We start from the raw sequence: 14,958 nt of genomic DNA, 5'->3' as shown, positions 1-14,958 counted from the left end.
ACAGATCTTTTCCTGTACATTTTGGGGAATTCTGGGGTAACGTCCTGTCAATTTTGGATCATTTCTTGACTTTTCAGGCATTTCTGTGCTGCTTCCTGTTGATTCTGGGGTATTCCCAGGTCACTTCCTCTTGGTTTTGGGGCACTTTGTGACATTTCCCTGTAGTTTCAGGGTACTTACAGCTCATTTTTTGTACATTTTGGGGCGTTCCTAGGTAATTCCTGTCAATTTTGGATCATATCTTGATTTTTCAGGCATTTCCGTGCTGCTTCCTGTTGATTTTGGGGCATTTTTAGGTCATTTATTGGTTAAGTCATTGACCGGCATTGATGGCGCTAGACGTCCAATGCATTTTGACTTGAGAGGGGGTGAATGAATGAATGCACGTGCAAACACGAAAGTGAAACATGTGGAGTAGTGCACGTACTCCATCACACAAATGGTTTTACGACGCCAATGTCAAAATAAAAGCATGTGATTTTGTATGTACAGTATGAATGAGCTACACCGTGAACAACCCCTTGCTGGGCTGATGATGCATTTGAGAACGCTGGTTATTTGAACAGCTTCCACTTCTATAAGTGTTTTCTCAATATGGGGCGCCGTTAGTAAAGTAGCACATGCCGAAAACTATGACAACATTTTCTTCCATTTAGCGCCACGCAGTGTTATAAATGTGGGGTGAAATGTTTGCAGTCACTTTTTTTTTGCACATCTTCAACATTATTTAGCAACTTAAATATTTATTTTCAAATAATAAGTATTGGACTTGAATGTTTAAATCCAGAACTAAATATATATCTAAATCTTAAATGAAAATCTTAAATTTATATTATACAGTGCTGCTCGAAAGTTTGTGAACCCCACAGCGATGGTCAGATTTTCTGTAAAAAAAACTAAAATAACCTTATTAAATGTTAAGTTATACCCAAATCCACAATACTGACATTCCAAATAATGGACTGAAACAAAAGAAATAGTTATATTGTCATTCTTTATTTAACAAAAGTGGTTGATTTAAGAAAAACTCAGATATCACGTGTGCAAAAGTATGTGAACCCCTTCAGTTAATAGGATATTGCGCCTCCTTTTGCAGAGATTACCTCAACCAAACGGTTTCTGTAGTGACTAATCAGCCTCTCACATCTACTTTGGGGGATTTTTGCCCATTCTTCCTTGCAGAACGCAGTCAGTTGAGAGAGGTTTGATGGGCGTCTGGCATGAACTGCTCGCTTCAGGTCCCGCCACAGCATTTCAATGGGATTTAGGTCAGGACTTTGACTGGGCCAGTCCAGAACACGAATCTTCTTCTTTTTCAGCCATTCCTTGGTTGTATTGCTGGAATGCTTTGGATCATTATCATGTTGCATGATCCACCTTCTGCCAAGCTTTAACTTCAAAACAGATGGCGTCAGGTTATGTTTTAGGATTTGACAATATTCCTCAGAATTCATGATTCCCTGGACTATGTGGAGTTGTCCAGGTCCTGAGGATGAAAAGCAAGCCCAGATCTTGACATTCCCACCTCCATGCTTCACTGTTGGGAGAAGGTTCTTTTGGTGGTATGCAGTGTTGACTTTTCGCCAGACATGGCGGTTTTGGTTGTGACCAAACAGTTCAATTTTGCACCTACATCAGTTGATGAAAACTCTTTTTAATTTAGTCTCGACAACACAACTGTTAAAAAAACAAAAAAAAAAACTACTGAATTGATTGATTAGGAAATCAGGTTGAAATAATAGAAAATTCCAAAATGTTGAGGGGGTTCACAAACTTTTGAGCAGCACTGTATATATTTAAATTTATATCCTAAATATATATATATGACATTTATATCCGAAATATATATCCTAAATCTGAATGTATATGTTATGTCTAAATTAGGGGTGTCAAAATTATCGCGTTAACGGGCGGTAATGAATTTTTTAAATGAATCACGTTAAAATATTCGACGCAATTAACGCACAAATGCCCCGCTCAAACAGATTAAAATGACTGCACAGTGAAATGTGTACTTGTTGTGTTTTTCAGAGTTTTGGTGCCCTCTGCTGGCGCTTGGGTGCGACTGATTTTATAGGCTTCAGCACCCATGAGCATTGTGTAAGTAATTATTGACATCAACAATGGCGGGCTACTAGTTTATTTTTTGATTGAAAATTTTACAACTTTTATTAAAACGAAAACATGAAGAGCGGTTTTAATATAAAATTTCTATAACTTGTACTAACATTAATCTTTTAAGAACTACAAGTCTTTCTATCCATGAATTGCTTAACAGAATGTTAATAATGGTAATGCCATCTTGTTGATTTATTGTTATAATAAAGAAATACAGTACTTATGTAACGCATGTAGAATGTATATATCCATTTTGTGTCTTATCTTTCCATTCCAACAATAATTTACAGAAAAATATGGCATATTTTATAGATGGTTTGAATTGCGATTAATTACGATTAATTAATTTTTAAGCTGCACCTCGATTAAAAATTTTAATCGTTTGATACCCCTAATCTAAATATTTTATTTAAATCTTAAATCTGGAAACGGTTGAAACTAAAAGCGTAATATGCAAATTCACATGACTGGAGACCGGAAGTAACAAAATAAAAGCTGGAGCAGCTCCGACTGTTTATGTTGCTTGAAAATGAATAAAACCGGTTTAAAAACTTACTAAGAATAGCCACGAGGGGTCTCTGTTGTACTGGACTGGAGAGCAAGGTTGCCTTTTCTAACTTCAACTGCAAAAATCCCGTTTCTCTCACTGGGAAACCATCGTATTGCAGTCAGAATAGCTCTGCCAGACATATTTTCTTACAGCCCACCTTTGCCGACTGTGAGAAATGCAGGATTTTTACAGATGAAGATAGAAAAGTCAACCTTGCTCTCCCGTCCAGTCCAACAGAGACCCCTCGTGGTTATTCTTAGTAACTTTACAGGGCTCGTGCGTAAAAGTGATACTAAAAGCACAAAATACTCCTTAAATGGTTTCTCCTAAATGTGTATTTTACCCAGATTTTGTTATTATCACAATAAATCATGTCCAAGAGCCGACTGCCACCGCTGAGTAGGTTTTATTCATTTTCAAGCAACGTAAACAAACAGTCTGAGCTGCTCCAGCTTTTATTTTATTGTTTCCGGTCTCCTGTCATGTGAATTTGCATATTGCGCTAAATATTTAGTTTCAACTGTTTCCAACTTTAAGATTTAAATATAGTATTTAGATATAACATATACATTTAGGATTTAATATAAAATTCAGATTTAGGATATACTGTATACTTCGGATATAAATTTCACATATATATTTAGGATATAAATTTAAAAAAAATATATAGAATATAAATTTTAGATTAAATATTTAGTTCTGGATTTAAACATTCAAGTCCAATACTTATTATTTAAAAATAAATATTTAAGTTGCTAAATAATGTTGTAAATGTGCAAAAAAAAGTGACTGCAAACATTTCACACCACATTTTTAACACTGCGTGGCGCTTAATGTGAGTAAAATGTCATAATTTTCGGCATGTGCTGCTTTACAAACGGCGCCCCATAGCTCAACTACCATGACAATTTAATTTCGTTACTCTGGCTTTAAGACATTTTATGATGAGATGAAATTGTGGAATTCTCAGTTTTCTAAAATGCATCATCCCAATCTTTGAGATGAAAATCTAAACGTCATGTAAATATGTAAATGTGTTTACTTTTCATTTGTTGAAGTGGCTATTTATGTCTGCCTGGAGAGGAGGATGCTGATAATTTAACTATGCAAGAAAATAATTTAGTATGATGTGTTAAGATTTCTTAATTTGTGATAATACAAAGTGCCTTTTGATTGAGTTGACCAAACATGCAGACTAACATACCAGAGGACACTTGTCTTCTGGGTTCCTCGAAGAAATGCTTATTTTAAAAGTTTAAAACATAATTGACTTTTCTTGTATTTGACTAGCTAGTACCGCATGTCAACCATTACACATTGTGATGCATTCAGGAACTTTTTGACGCAATGGAAAACACATCTATTATTATTCAAAAAATCTGTAGCATTCAGTTTTCCACCGAATGTGCTTTTTTTTTTGTCTTGTTCTGAAAAGATTGTAAACGCGACGAGTGCGACATCAAGTGGACATTGTCAGTACGTACAACTATCAACAGCTTTACATAGTTGCAAAAGTATATTTTAATGATTTTTACAGCATTAGTTTCTTTTTTTGTCAATTAAAAAAATAGCTTCTGAAGTAGTTTTAAATGCATCATGATCACATGCATGTATTTCTAGCATTGATTGTGTAGGTTTGATAATGTGTTAGCACGAAGAATCAGAATTTTTGGCTGAAATGCTTATTATCCGAGTTGCTCATGAAGGCCTCGATCTCTTCCACGGTCCTGGGGACGCAGGTAAGCAGTTCAATGCCGTCCGCGGTGACGGCGATGTCGTCCTCGATGCGAACCTGTTGGAATAGGTTCATATTTTAGGCAGGCGATGGACAGAACAGCAATTTGAATGACTCAAGATCTAGCTAACAAAGCTAACTATCTGACTAACAGTCGATGTGACTTCAAGAATCAATCTTCAACATCTAAACTAATGTGATCGGTCTTGGCGAAGGTGTACTGACGCCGCCGAATCCTCTGAAACGACTGAGAACTTCATTGTTGATGAAGCAGCTCCTCGCAGGGTCCTCCATGGCCTGATCTAGCAGGTGGTTGATGAAGTAGATGCCAGGCTCCACAGTGAGCACCATTCGCTCCTGGACCAGGCGACCCATCCGTAGACTTTTCAAGCCGGGCTCGTTGATACGCTCGACGCCCTGTGAGACATCCATGTTAAAAGGAGCATTAGGTAAGATTTGCACTTCAATTATTGATGGTAGCTAGCTAACATCTATGTTTTTTTTTTCGACTGACATTTGTTTGGCTCCACCCAGCCAAAACCGTTTGACCCACAGACACCGTTCAAACACCAAAACGATCGGAATTCTCCAGCTGCCCAGGCTCTTTTGTTTGACACGAATCAAAAATTACAGTTCGCCTAAAAACGTGGGTTTTGGGGGGGAAAAAAAGCAACATTTCAAAACGCTACTTTTTCCTACAGTCCCACCCCCCAAAAAAACCGATTCATTTCTAATGGCCAAAATCTGACACCAAAATGTCTCAAAATCTATTAGAAGTCATCGGCTATCAAGAAGTGACCCCAGAATGCCCCCAAATCAAAAGGAAGTGACTCAATACAGTGGGGCAAATAAGTATTTAGTCAACCACCAGTTGTGCAAGTTCTCCTACTTGAAAAGATTAGAGAGGCCTGTAATTGTCAACATGGGTAAACCTCAACCATGAGAGACAGAATGTGGGGAAAAAAAAACAGATAATCACATTGTTTGATTTTTAAAGACAGTCAAAATTAATCATATCGTGTACAGTGTTGGGAGTAACGCCGTTATAAATAACGCCGTTACGTAACAGCGTTATTTTTTCAGTAACGGGGTAATCTAACTAACTACTTTTTCCGCCGTTACAACGCCGTTACCGTTACTGACGATCAAAAGCGGTGCGTTACTTACTCTGAATAAATTGAAGAAACTACCAGCCGTGTCGAGTCGACTCTCTGCTCTGTTGGATTTGTCATCCAAGACTTGGGTGCGTTCAGGTTCGAAAATAGCGCACGTACTTCTGACTCCAAGCTGTTTGTCCCTGCTCATTCAATTAGACAATGCTTTCCAAAGTTTGGTAACGTTTCACTGTTTGCTACACCTGATGCTAGCCTCGTTCCCATCTTCCATTGTCAGCCAGCAATAATTCTGCTTCCATCTTGAGGACGGCAGACGCTTTGAAGGCGACGTGAATTGTCGAGAAACGAGCCTACCTAAATGCAGCCCCTCGAGAGATGCGATGGAAGTAATTGTGATTGGCTGAGGGTTAGAGTCATGTGTCGTAGAAAGCCAATCAGAGCCGGTGATTTCACAAGCAAACCGGAACAGCGCGTGCGGCAAACACACACACGCAAAACAGATGCACAGGGTCGGGATGGCAGAGCATTCAGAAGAAAAATTGTCCTTTAAGAGGTAGTGATATAGACACTATTTCAAGTTTGTCGAAATTAAAGGAAAGAACCTGCATGTAATGTGTAATTTATGTCCCGGGGCAAAGCTTTTGTCGACATTTGTGGTAAGCAATTCAAATCTGCTGAAGCAACTAACAAGGTAACTACCTGTCTGTTTTTCTCTATTCCACTGACTCGAATACTGCTCAGAAAACTTCAAATTCTTTGACATACAACAAGTTCTTTTTAAAGTAACGGAAATAGTTACTTTCCCTGGTAACTAGTTACTTTTACTACAGAGTAATTCAGTTATTAACTCAGTTACTTTTTGGAAGAAGTAGTGAGTAATGTAACTAATTACATTTTTAAAGTAACGTGCCCAACACTGATCGTGTAACAATAGATCCAAAAAAACTGAGTCATGACAAATTAAGAAACAAAACAAAGATATTTAACTTAGGTTGTAAACTACACATGCTGTATGATCACATGATCATCGCTAACGTTAATGTGTAGTTTGTTAACCCATTTTTTCTGACTAAAAGGCAACATTGGTATGATTATTCTCCGTCGCGAAGCACTTATTTGGTCACCCGAAGGGGAAAGGCTATCGTGCGCTTCAATATTTTGATCCAGGTTACAGGATCCATATTACTGTAATTTTCGGACTATAATGCGCACCTGACAATAAGCCGCCACCCACCAAATTTGACACAAAAACGGTATTTGTTCATAGATAAGCTGCACTGGACTATAAGCCGCAGCTGTCCTCACTGTATTACGGAATATTTACACCAAAAGATATTAACTGGTAACACTTCATTTGACAGCGGCATTATAGCACGTCATGAGACCAAATGAACTAGGGCTGCAGCTATTGAATATTTTAGTAATCGAGTAATAGACTGAAAATTTCTATCGATTAATCGGATAAAACATTTTTTTTTAGGTAAAGAGCAATTATAAATAAACTAGGGCTGTCAAACGATTAAAATTTTTAATCGAGTTAATTACAGCTTAAAAATTAATTAATCGTAATCAATCGCAATTCAAACCATCTATAAAATATGCCATATTTTTCTGTAAATTATTGTTGGAATGGAAAGATAAGACACAACATGGATATATATATTCAACATGCGGTACATAAGGACTGTATTTGTTTATTATAACAATAAATCAACAAGATCGCATTAACATTATTAACATTCTGTTAAAGCGATCCATGGATAGAAAGACTTGTAGTTCTTAAAAGATAAATGTTAGTACAAGTTATACAAATTTTATATTAAAACCCCTCTTAATGTTTTCGTTTTAATGAAATTTGTAAATGCGTTAACTGCGTCAAATATTTTAACGTGATTAATTAAAAAAATTAATTGCCGCCCGTTAACGCGATAATTTTGACAACCCTAAAATAAACAGGAGAAAACAAGACATTTAATCTAATATTGAACCATTTTCAGTCAATCAATGTCTTTATTTTCGATGTACATTGTTGAAAACAGCCAACAATTTGCATCTCAGATGTACTCTCGGATCATAGAAGCACTGCCTTAGGTGCGCTATTTTCGGCTTGAACTCCTCGAGCTGAGTCCGATGGCTGGCTGGAGCCCTGGTGGCCATTATTTTTGCTTCATCATGCTTTTATGCCATTGGCGTAATCACCTGTCACTCAAACATGTTGGAAGTAGCGGCGAAGTTGGATCTTTGTGTCAGAGTGATTCAATCAAAACTTTCTACTTAAAAAAAATGCCTTCAAAACTTGTATTACTTCAAATAAAAAATGAGTTCAAAACTTTTTGCTCTCCAAAAAAAGTGAAATTTCAATTAAAAAAAAAAAAAAAAAAAAATTATATATATATATATATTTTTTTTTAATTAAAAAAATATTTTGAAAAAAAAATATATATTTTTTTTTAGGGAAGGGCAATTTTATTTTTGAAAATGATATAACTTCGATTGAAAATATTTTTTTTGATTGAAGCAACTTATTCTGGGATTGGATGATTTAGACACAAATGTCCTACCCATAATATGGCCCAAACAAAAAAAAAGGATTGCTTCAATCAAAGAAAACATTTTAAATGAAAAATTAAGTGTTCAATTGCAAAATTCTGAGTCTCAAATATTTTATCGCATTCAAAAACTTTTTTTCTATGACTGAAATTTTTTTATTTTTGATTGAAGTGATTTTTCTTTTGAAAATATTTTTTTTTTTGTTTGGAACAACTTTTTTGGTTAAATAATAAAGCCCCAAATAACATTTAAAAAAAAATTGTTTCAATCAAAACAAAAAAATTCAATTAAAAAAAAAAAAGTTTTCAAACACCTTTTTTTTTTTTCTTTTAAATTTATTTTTGCATTCAAACACATTTTTTTTAATGAAGTGACTTTTTTCTACTGAAAATATACATTTTGATTGAAGCAACTTTTTTTTTGATTGAATAATAAATACACTAATCTACCTCCATAGAAACCTAGCCCTCCACAGGGCTAACATTACGTGAGCGAGCGACAGTGAGCGACATCTTATTTATTCGCGCTGAAAATCTACTGCTTTAAGATGGCGGCTGTTTACTAATGCCGCCAAGTCTGTCATTTCGCATCTAGTTCTACATAGATGTGATATCTATGAGACGCATCAGACGCTACCTGCTACTACCGTAGCATCATGCGGGCGTAGTTTTTAGCAACGCCGGAGTAGTTTGTAGCGGCTGTGGGCTGCAGTAAGGTTTTTTTTTTTTTTAGTGCTTCTTCCTCTACGCACGTAATGTCAGCGCGTTGTCCCGCATTAAAAGTAGTCCGGGCAAAACGTGATGCTTAGAGCTGGCAAAATTAAACGATTCATCGAGGTGAATCAAGTTACTCCGACCAGTTTTTAAACTCGAGTTACTCCAGTTGCTCCAGTATTCGTTTCAGCTCTAAAAAGGACCACCATGAAGCTTTGAACTAATTGGGTGCAAAGCTTCATTGCTTCAAGAAGCTTAATTTGGCCATCGCTGCCACCTGCTGTAAACACAGTTGTCGTTCAACATGCCTCCTAGCATGCATTACAGCATTACAGATTCATGTTTTGTGCCAATTATTTCTTCAGTTACTGTTCCAGTTCTTTCAATAATTGCTAGCGATGGCATTTGGTAAGACTTTATTTGACAGTGGCGCCATCAGACTGTCATAAGACCATCATAATTATGACATGACACTGCCATGAGCATTAACGAATACCTATGACTGTGCCATCCAGCAAATTATCTCACTTTTGAATGGATGTAAAAGATCCGAGCTGGACATAAATGGAGTCAATGACACAATTTGCCACTTATTGACATCTGTCATAAGTATACATTGATAGTGTCATGTCATAAATATCAAGGTTTTATGGCAGTCTTATGACGCCGCTGTCAAATTAAGTGTTACCTATCAACCCAATAAATCAACAAATAAACCGCACTGAATTATAAGACGCAGGATTCAAAATGAGGGGAAAAAAGTAGCGGCTTATAGTCCGAAAATTACTGTACTCATTTAATGAGCAATCCAGAGGCTTCTTCACAACCGCCTACGACGCGCTCACCTCGGGGTAGCCGCCCACATCGTGCACGTCGATCCCCAGCAGATGTCCCAGACCGTGAGGCATGAAAACGGCACCCAGGTGGACTTTCATCATGTCTTCTACGCTGCCTTTCAGGATGCCCACCTTCACCAGTTCCTCCAAGTGGACCCGGTCAGCCAGACGGTGCATGTCTGTCCACTTCACACCTGCATGTACATTTTCCCAAGATGGGTCACTGACTTCTAACCAGGTTCTAACTAACAAACAAACAGGAACCAACCGTTTGATCCTACTATTCATGATAATAGCAGATGTTTAACCTGGTTTGATGGCGGCCATGACTGTTCTGGAGGCCTTCAAGACAGCCTCATAGATGGCCCTCTGGTCAGTGGTGAACTTCCCGTTGGCGGGGAAGGAGCACGTGATGTCTGACGAGTAGCAGTAGTACTCGCCACCCATGTCGAACAAGCTAAAGTAGACACCAAAAAAAAAAAAAAAGTCCTATCAAAGTGAAAGATAATTTTAACTTCAGTCATGACTTGGGCTGCAGCTATCAATTATTTTAGTAATCAATTCATCTATCAACTATCTATCCATCCATTTTCTCCCTCTTAAAATATCGGAGCGTAGCCTCGAACGGTATTAAATAAATAAATAAATAAAAAGAGGACATAAGTACAGCAAAAGAACAATTGGCTAACTTGCATAGCAAAAATCTGCTAGCTTAAAGTGCCTGCGACAGGATAAAAAAAAAAAGTCTTAAATAGCATTACAATGTGAATTAAAATCATATTTTGAGACGACTCAACTATATATACAATTTGGCAAAGCGCAGATGATGAGAAATTAGTCTTTGAATCTGCCGTTTAGCCCCGCCTGTCGTTATAGCGCTTTAGCGTCCCCAGCTGGTGATGACGTCGGCAGGGTCACGATTTCATCTGATTTAGAATTCAGCCCATTGAGGGGGAAGACTCAGAACGAGAAAAATTGCGACAGAAAGCTGCAAAATGTCATTGTTTCAATCTCTCTACTTCAATATTATTACAGAATAGTTTTTGTATAAGTATTGATTCCCCGACTGCTATATAAATTGTATTGTCATGACAATAATGGAAATGGCGCTAAATGGAAAATGAAATATTAAAATCGCATTTATTCAGTACGACAGGGCAAAATTACTCCATAATGGTCAAAACTCTCGACTTCTTGCACCTCCTGAACGGTATTTTATGCCACCGGAGTTAGTCAGGCTTTTGTCATTTCCCTGCCTCGGCTTCGGAGACGGAGGAAAGAGCGTAAACAAAACAGGAGGCATGACACCTAGCCGACATGCTAACCCGAACCGAGCTGCATTTCCATGTCTTTTTCTCACCTTTTGAAAACGAAAAATCACACAGAACTACCCCAAATCATGTGACACACACCGACGGGGTTGATTGTCTTCACTGATCAGCTAGCCCACGGCGGCGAACAAGTTACTCCGCCCGGCGGGCAGGCGGTGCTCGTCGCCGGAGAGAGAAGGGGAAACGCCAAAAACGAAAAATCACACAAAACTACCCCAACTCATATCACACACACTGGCGGGGTTGATTCTCTTCACCGATCAGCCAGCCCACGGCAGCGAACAAGTTATTCAGCCCGGCGGGCAGGCAGTGCTCGTCGCCGGATAGAGAAGGGGAAACGCCAAAAACGAAAAATCACACAAAACTACCCCAACTCATATTACACACGCCGGCGGGGTTGATTGTCTTCACTGATCGGCCAGCCCACGGCGGCGCGCAAGTTACGGCTCGTCGTCCTGCTGCCCCGGCGGGCAGGCAGTGCTCGTCACTGGTGAGAGAAGGGGAAACACCGAAAATGTAAAAAAACAGGAGTAGGATCATCACCCAAAAATGCAAGCCACCTCCTTACTAAAACGTTTGCCATGATCCCAGTATTTGACATAATATAAAACACGAAGCTTACTCACTTCCTTGTCCGTCCAATGGTTCCTTGGTTGACAGATTTGTTTTGACCATTGCGGTGAACAAGGATCTTTTGGAAATCAAAAAACACTCACACCAATCTCCCTGGTGTAGCAACAAAAGCCTGCAGCACATTGGGCTGGCGCGACGCAAAAAATAAATAACTTAATCCGCAAAATCAAATGACTCCGCAGTCCTTCTGCATGCTGTATGTTTATGGCTGCCTTGTTAAGATAATCTCTACAGCTGACGTCACATCCGCCTTCTTCCTCAACTAGAGACTGGAGCCGGAAGTCACTCATTTTCATGGCGTGGGATTAAAAAAAAATTGAATAAATACATCGATCTCTTCCCAACACATCCAAGCCGTTCATTTCATTCAGGAGCATAAAATACTGCTTTTAATATGAAATAAACATGCTTTTTTGGGTCACAGGCACTTTAAATGCTATAAAACCCGTTTTTTTCTTTTTTACAATGCACCTAAAAAATCTTTCAGACACATATTCCCCCCCAAAAAATGCTAAATCTAACTATAAACTAAATTATGAATATATAAAAACATTAGCTCGAACAAAAACTTAGCTTATGTTGGTCATAACAGGGAGCTGCTGGATTCAGCCTTGTAAAATGAGTTGTCATATTCACTGTTGCCACTAAAGGGCAGTGTATTCACCCAAATCAATAAAACTAAATGCAAACGCTTTCAAAACAAACCATAACAACCTTGCTCTAATTTAAAAAATCATTGAAGCAGCAAAATTAGATTCAAGGCTTTTTTCTAATCGAATTACTCATGTTAATCGATTAATAGTTGCAGCACCAGTCATTTCAACTTCCTGTTTCGATTATGCTACCTCAGTAAAAACAAGTTTTTGTGTCATTGTGCATTCAGGTAGTTTTGCCAAATACCGATTTCTAGATCTTATGGTAAAAAATAAATAAATGCTAGCACTGTACTCACCAGATGTCACCGTCCATTATGGTTTTGTCGTTTGGAGCCCCAGCGTGACCGTAGTGCAGGACTGAGGAATTGTTGCCCCTGTGAGTCACACGGTCAAACAAAACCAAGACTTTTAAGTACCGTAATTTTCAGTCTGTAAGACGCTACTTTTTTCCTTCATTTTGAATCCTGCGGTTTCTCGTCCAGTTCAGCTTATTTGTTGATTTATTTGGGTTAATAGGTAACACTTAACATAACAATCAAAATTCATGGTCTGATCAAAATTCATGGTCTGTGCTAATTATTTCTTCAGTTACTGTTCCAGTTGTTTCATTATTTGCTAGTCAACTACTACTGACTGACAGTCTAATCAAGCAGCTAATGATGTAGCTAGCTCGCTAACTACAACAAACCAAGTATCATAATAACTCAATATTAAGCTAATTGATAGTAGAGGTTATTGACTGTTAGTATAAAAACATTTTGGGTGACATTTTCTAACATTCAGTAACTTAAATTGCTTGCTATGAATAATTTCAGGATTATTTTTGCTTAAATGTATCTCAAAGTAACTGCGTGACTGACGAAGTAGCTGACTAAGTAGCTAAATACTTGCTAAATCAAGAATATGACAAACTACATATCAAGATTATGCACTAAGTCACTTGAGCAAGCATATTGCTTTAGCTTGCTTGGCTACTTTGCTGGGTTGCTGAGTAGCTAAATAAATTAGTAACTTTTAATTAGTAAATTAGTAAATTTTACTAACTAAATGTTAAAATAGCTGGCTAACTTAACTATTTGACTTAATAAGTACAGTAACTTTAACTATTGATAACTGCTGACTGACTGTCTAATCAAGCTGCTAATAATGTTGCTAGCTCGCTAACTACAACAAAGTCGATATCAAGCTAACGGATAGTAGAAGTTATTGACTATTAGTACAAAAACAAAAAAATTTTAGGTGCCATTTTATAACATTCAGTAAGTTAAGGTTCTAGTTATGAACAATTTCAGGCTTCTTTATTGCAAAAAAATGCCTTACAGTCCACACGGCATAACATTAGCAGCGCTAACTTTAATCAGCTAAGAAAAGTTAAGCATTAGACACTGAAGCAGAACAAAAGAGCTTTCGCCAATCAATACGAAACATGTCCATTTCATAGCCTCTGACTCTGTTATTTCACTACAAAGTTTGGACACGGTCCAGGTCATTAATCAAGACTAGGCTTTGTAGGTAAACACAAAAGCGAAATTAATAAGTGCTAATCCCCAAGAAGAACTCATTACACGTGGCCTTGGACACACAGAAGACCAGCTTTTGATTAGCAACCGTTCATGCTTAACCATGCCATTAATTAAGTCTTAAAGCGCCATCTAGTTTATTTATTTTTGGAATATTTGCCAGTGTGTACTAAACAGAAGGCGTGCTCACGTTCCGCAGATGCACGTGTACGAAGTGTGGCGCATCCCTCCTTTTGAGTAGCAGTAGTGCTGGAACAGGCTGAAAATAAAAAAAAATGAAATGAATAAATAATTATTGGGAAAAGGTTCAACAGATTCACACAAAGCTAACTACTTAGCTAACAGTAGTTAGCTAGATTACTGAAATTTGGACGTCTATAGTTAGCTAAACTACTGAAATTTGGACGTCTATAGTTGTCAACGTCACTTCTAATTTTAAGATACTGATGGGTTTAATTTCTTGTGAATTTTGGACCATTTCCTGTTGATTTGGTGTTACTTTTTGGGTGAGCACCTTGTATATTTAGCGTACTTACAGGTCACTTCCTGTACATTTTATGGCGTTTCAGGGTAACTTCCTGTAAATTTTGGCTTATTTCCTGTCGATTTTCAGGCAATTCCGGGCTGCTTCCTGTTGATTTGGGGTAATTTACAGGTCACTTCTTGTTGATTTTGGGTTACTGAACAAGAAATGACACGGGAATGTCCCCAAACGAATCGGCAGTGATTAAAAATGAACAAGAAGTGACCTTTAAATTCTCCCGAAACCAGGAAGACCTGCTGTGGATGCTCTGGTTTCAGTCCCATTGACGGCGCAAGACATCCAATCCGGGAGGGGCGCATGAACGAATGTTCATTTTGTGTCAAATTTTGTATATTTTCTTGATTTTTTTGGGCCATTTCCTGGCTGCTTCCTGTTCAGTAACCCAAAATCAATAGGAAGTGACCTGTCATTTCCCCAGATTCAAGAGGGAATGACCCAGAAATGCCCCAAAACCAACAGAAAGTGACCAAAAAAAATCAACAGGAAGTGACCCAGGTATGCTCTATTCGCTTGTTCATTCGTTCCCTCCCAGTCAAAATGGATTGGACGTCGAACGCCAGCCAATGAGTTAATAAGAAAGTGACCCAAAACCAACAGGAAGTGACAAAATCAACAGGAAGTAACCTGGAAAGGCCCCCCAAAATCAATCGGAAATGA

General features: G+C 37.9%; 1 protein-coding gene across 1 annotated transcript in view; it reads right to left on the bottom strand.

Annotated features, from left to right (window-relative positions):
- Nucleotides 1-4,171: 4,171 nt before the first annotated feature.
- Nucleotides 4,172-14,958, bottom strand: part of pepd (peptidase D) — a 53,783-nt gene continuing 42,996 nt past the window's right edge. Inside the window, exons 10-15 of the mRNA XM_057849078.1 lie at nucleotides 13,948-14,016; nucleotides 12,534-12,611; nucleotides 9,926-10,074; nucleotides 9,627-9,811; nucleotides 4,629-4,820; nucleotides 4,172-4,460 (exon numbers count right to left, since the gene is read on the bottom strand). Of these exons, the coding sequence (XP_057705061.1) occupies nucleotides 4,329-4,460; nucleotides 4,629-4,820; nucleotides 9,627-9,811; nucleotides 9,926-10,074; nucleotides 12,534-12,611; nucleotides 13,948-14,016 (805 nt within the window). The 3' untranslated portion in view covers nucleotides 4,172-4,328. The remainder of the gene's footprint in view (nucleotides 4,461-4,628; nucleotides 4,821-9,626; nucleotides 9,812-9,925; nucleotides 10,075-12,533; nucleotides 12,612-13,947; nucleotides 14,017-14,958) is intronic.

This window comes from Corythoichthys intestinalis, chromosome 1 (genome assembly GCF_030265065.1).
Source record: "Corythoichthys intestinalis isolate RoL2023-P3 chromosome 1, ASM3026506v1, whole genome shotgun sequence".
Taxonomy (NCBI): Eukaryota; Metazoa; Chordata; class Actinopteri; order Syngnathiformes; family Syngnathidae; genus Corythoichthys; species Corythoichthys intestinalis.
This window is presented reverse-complemented; position numbering and strand designations above follow the sequence as displayed.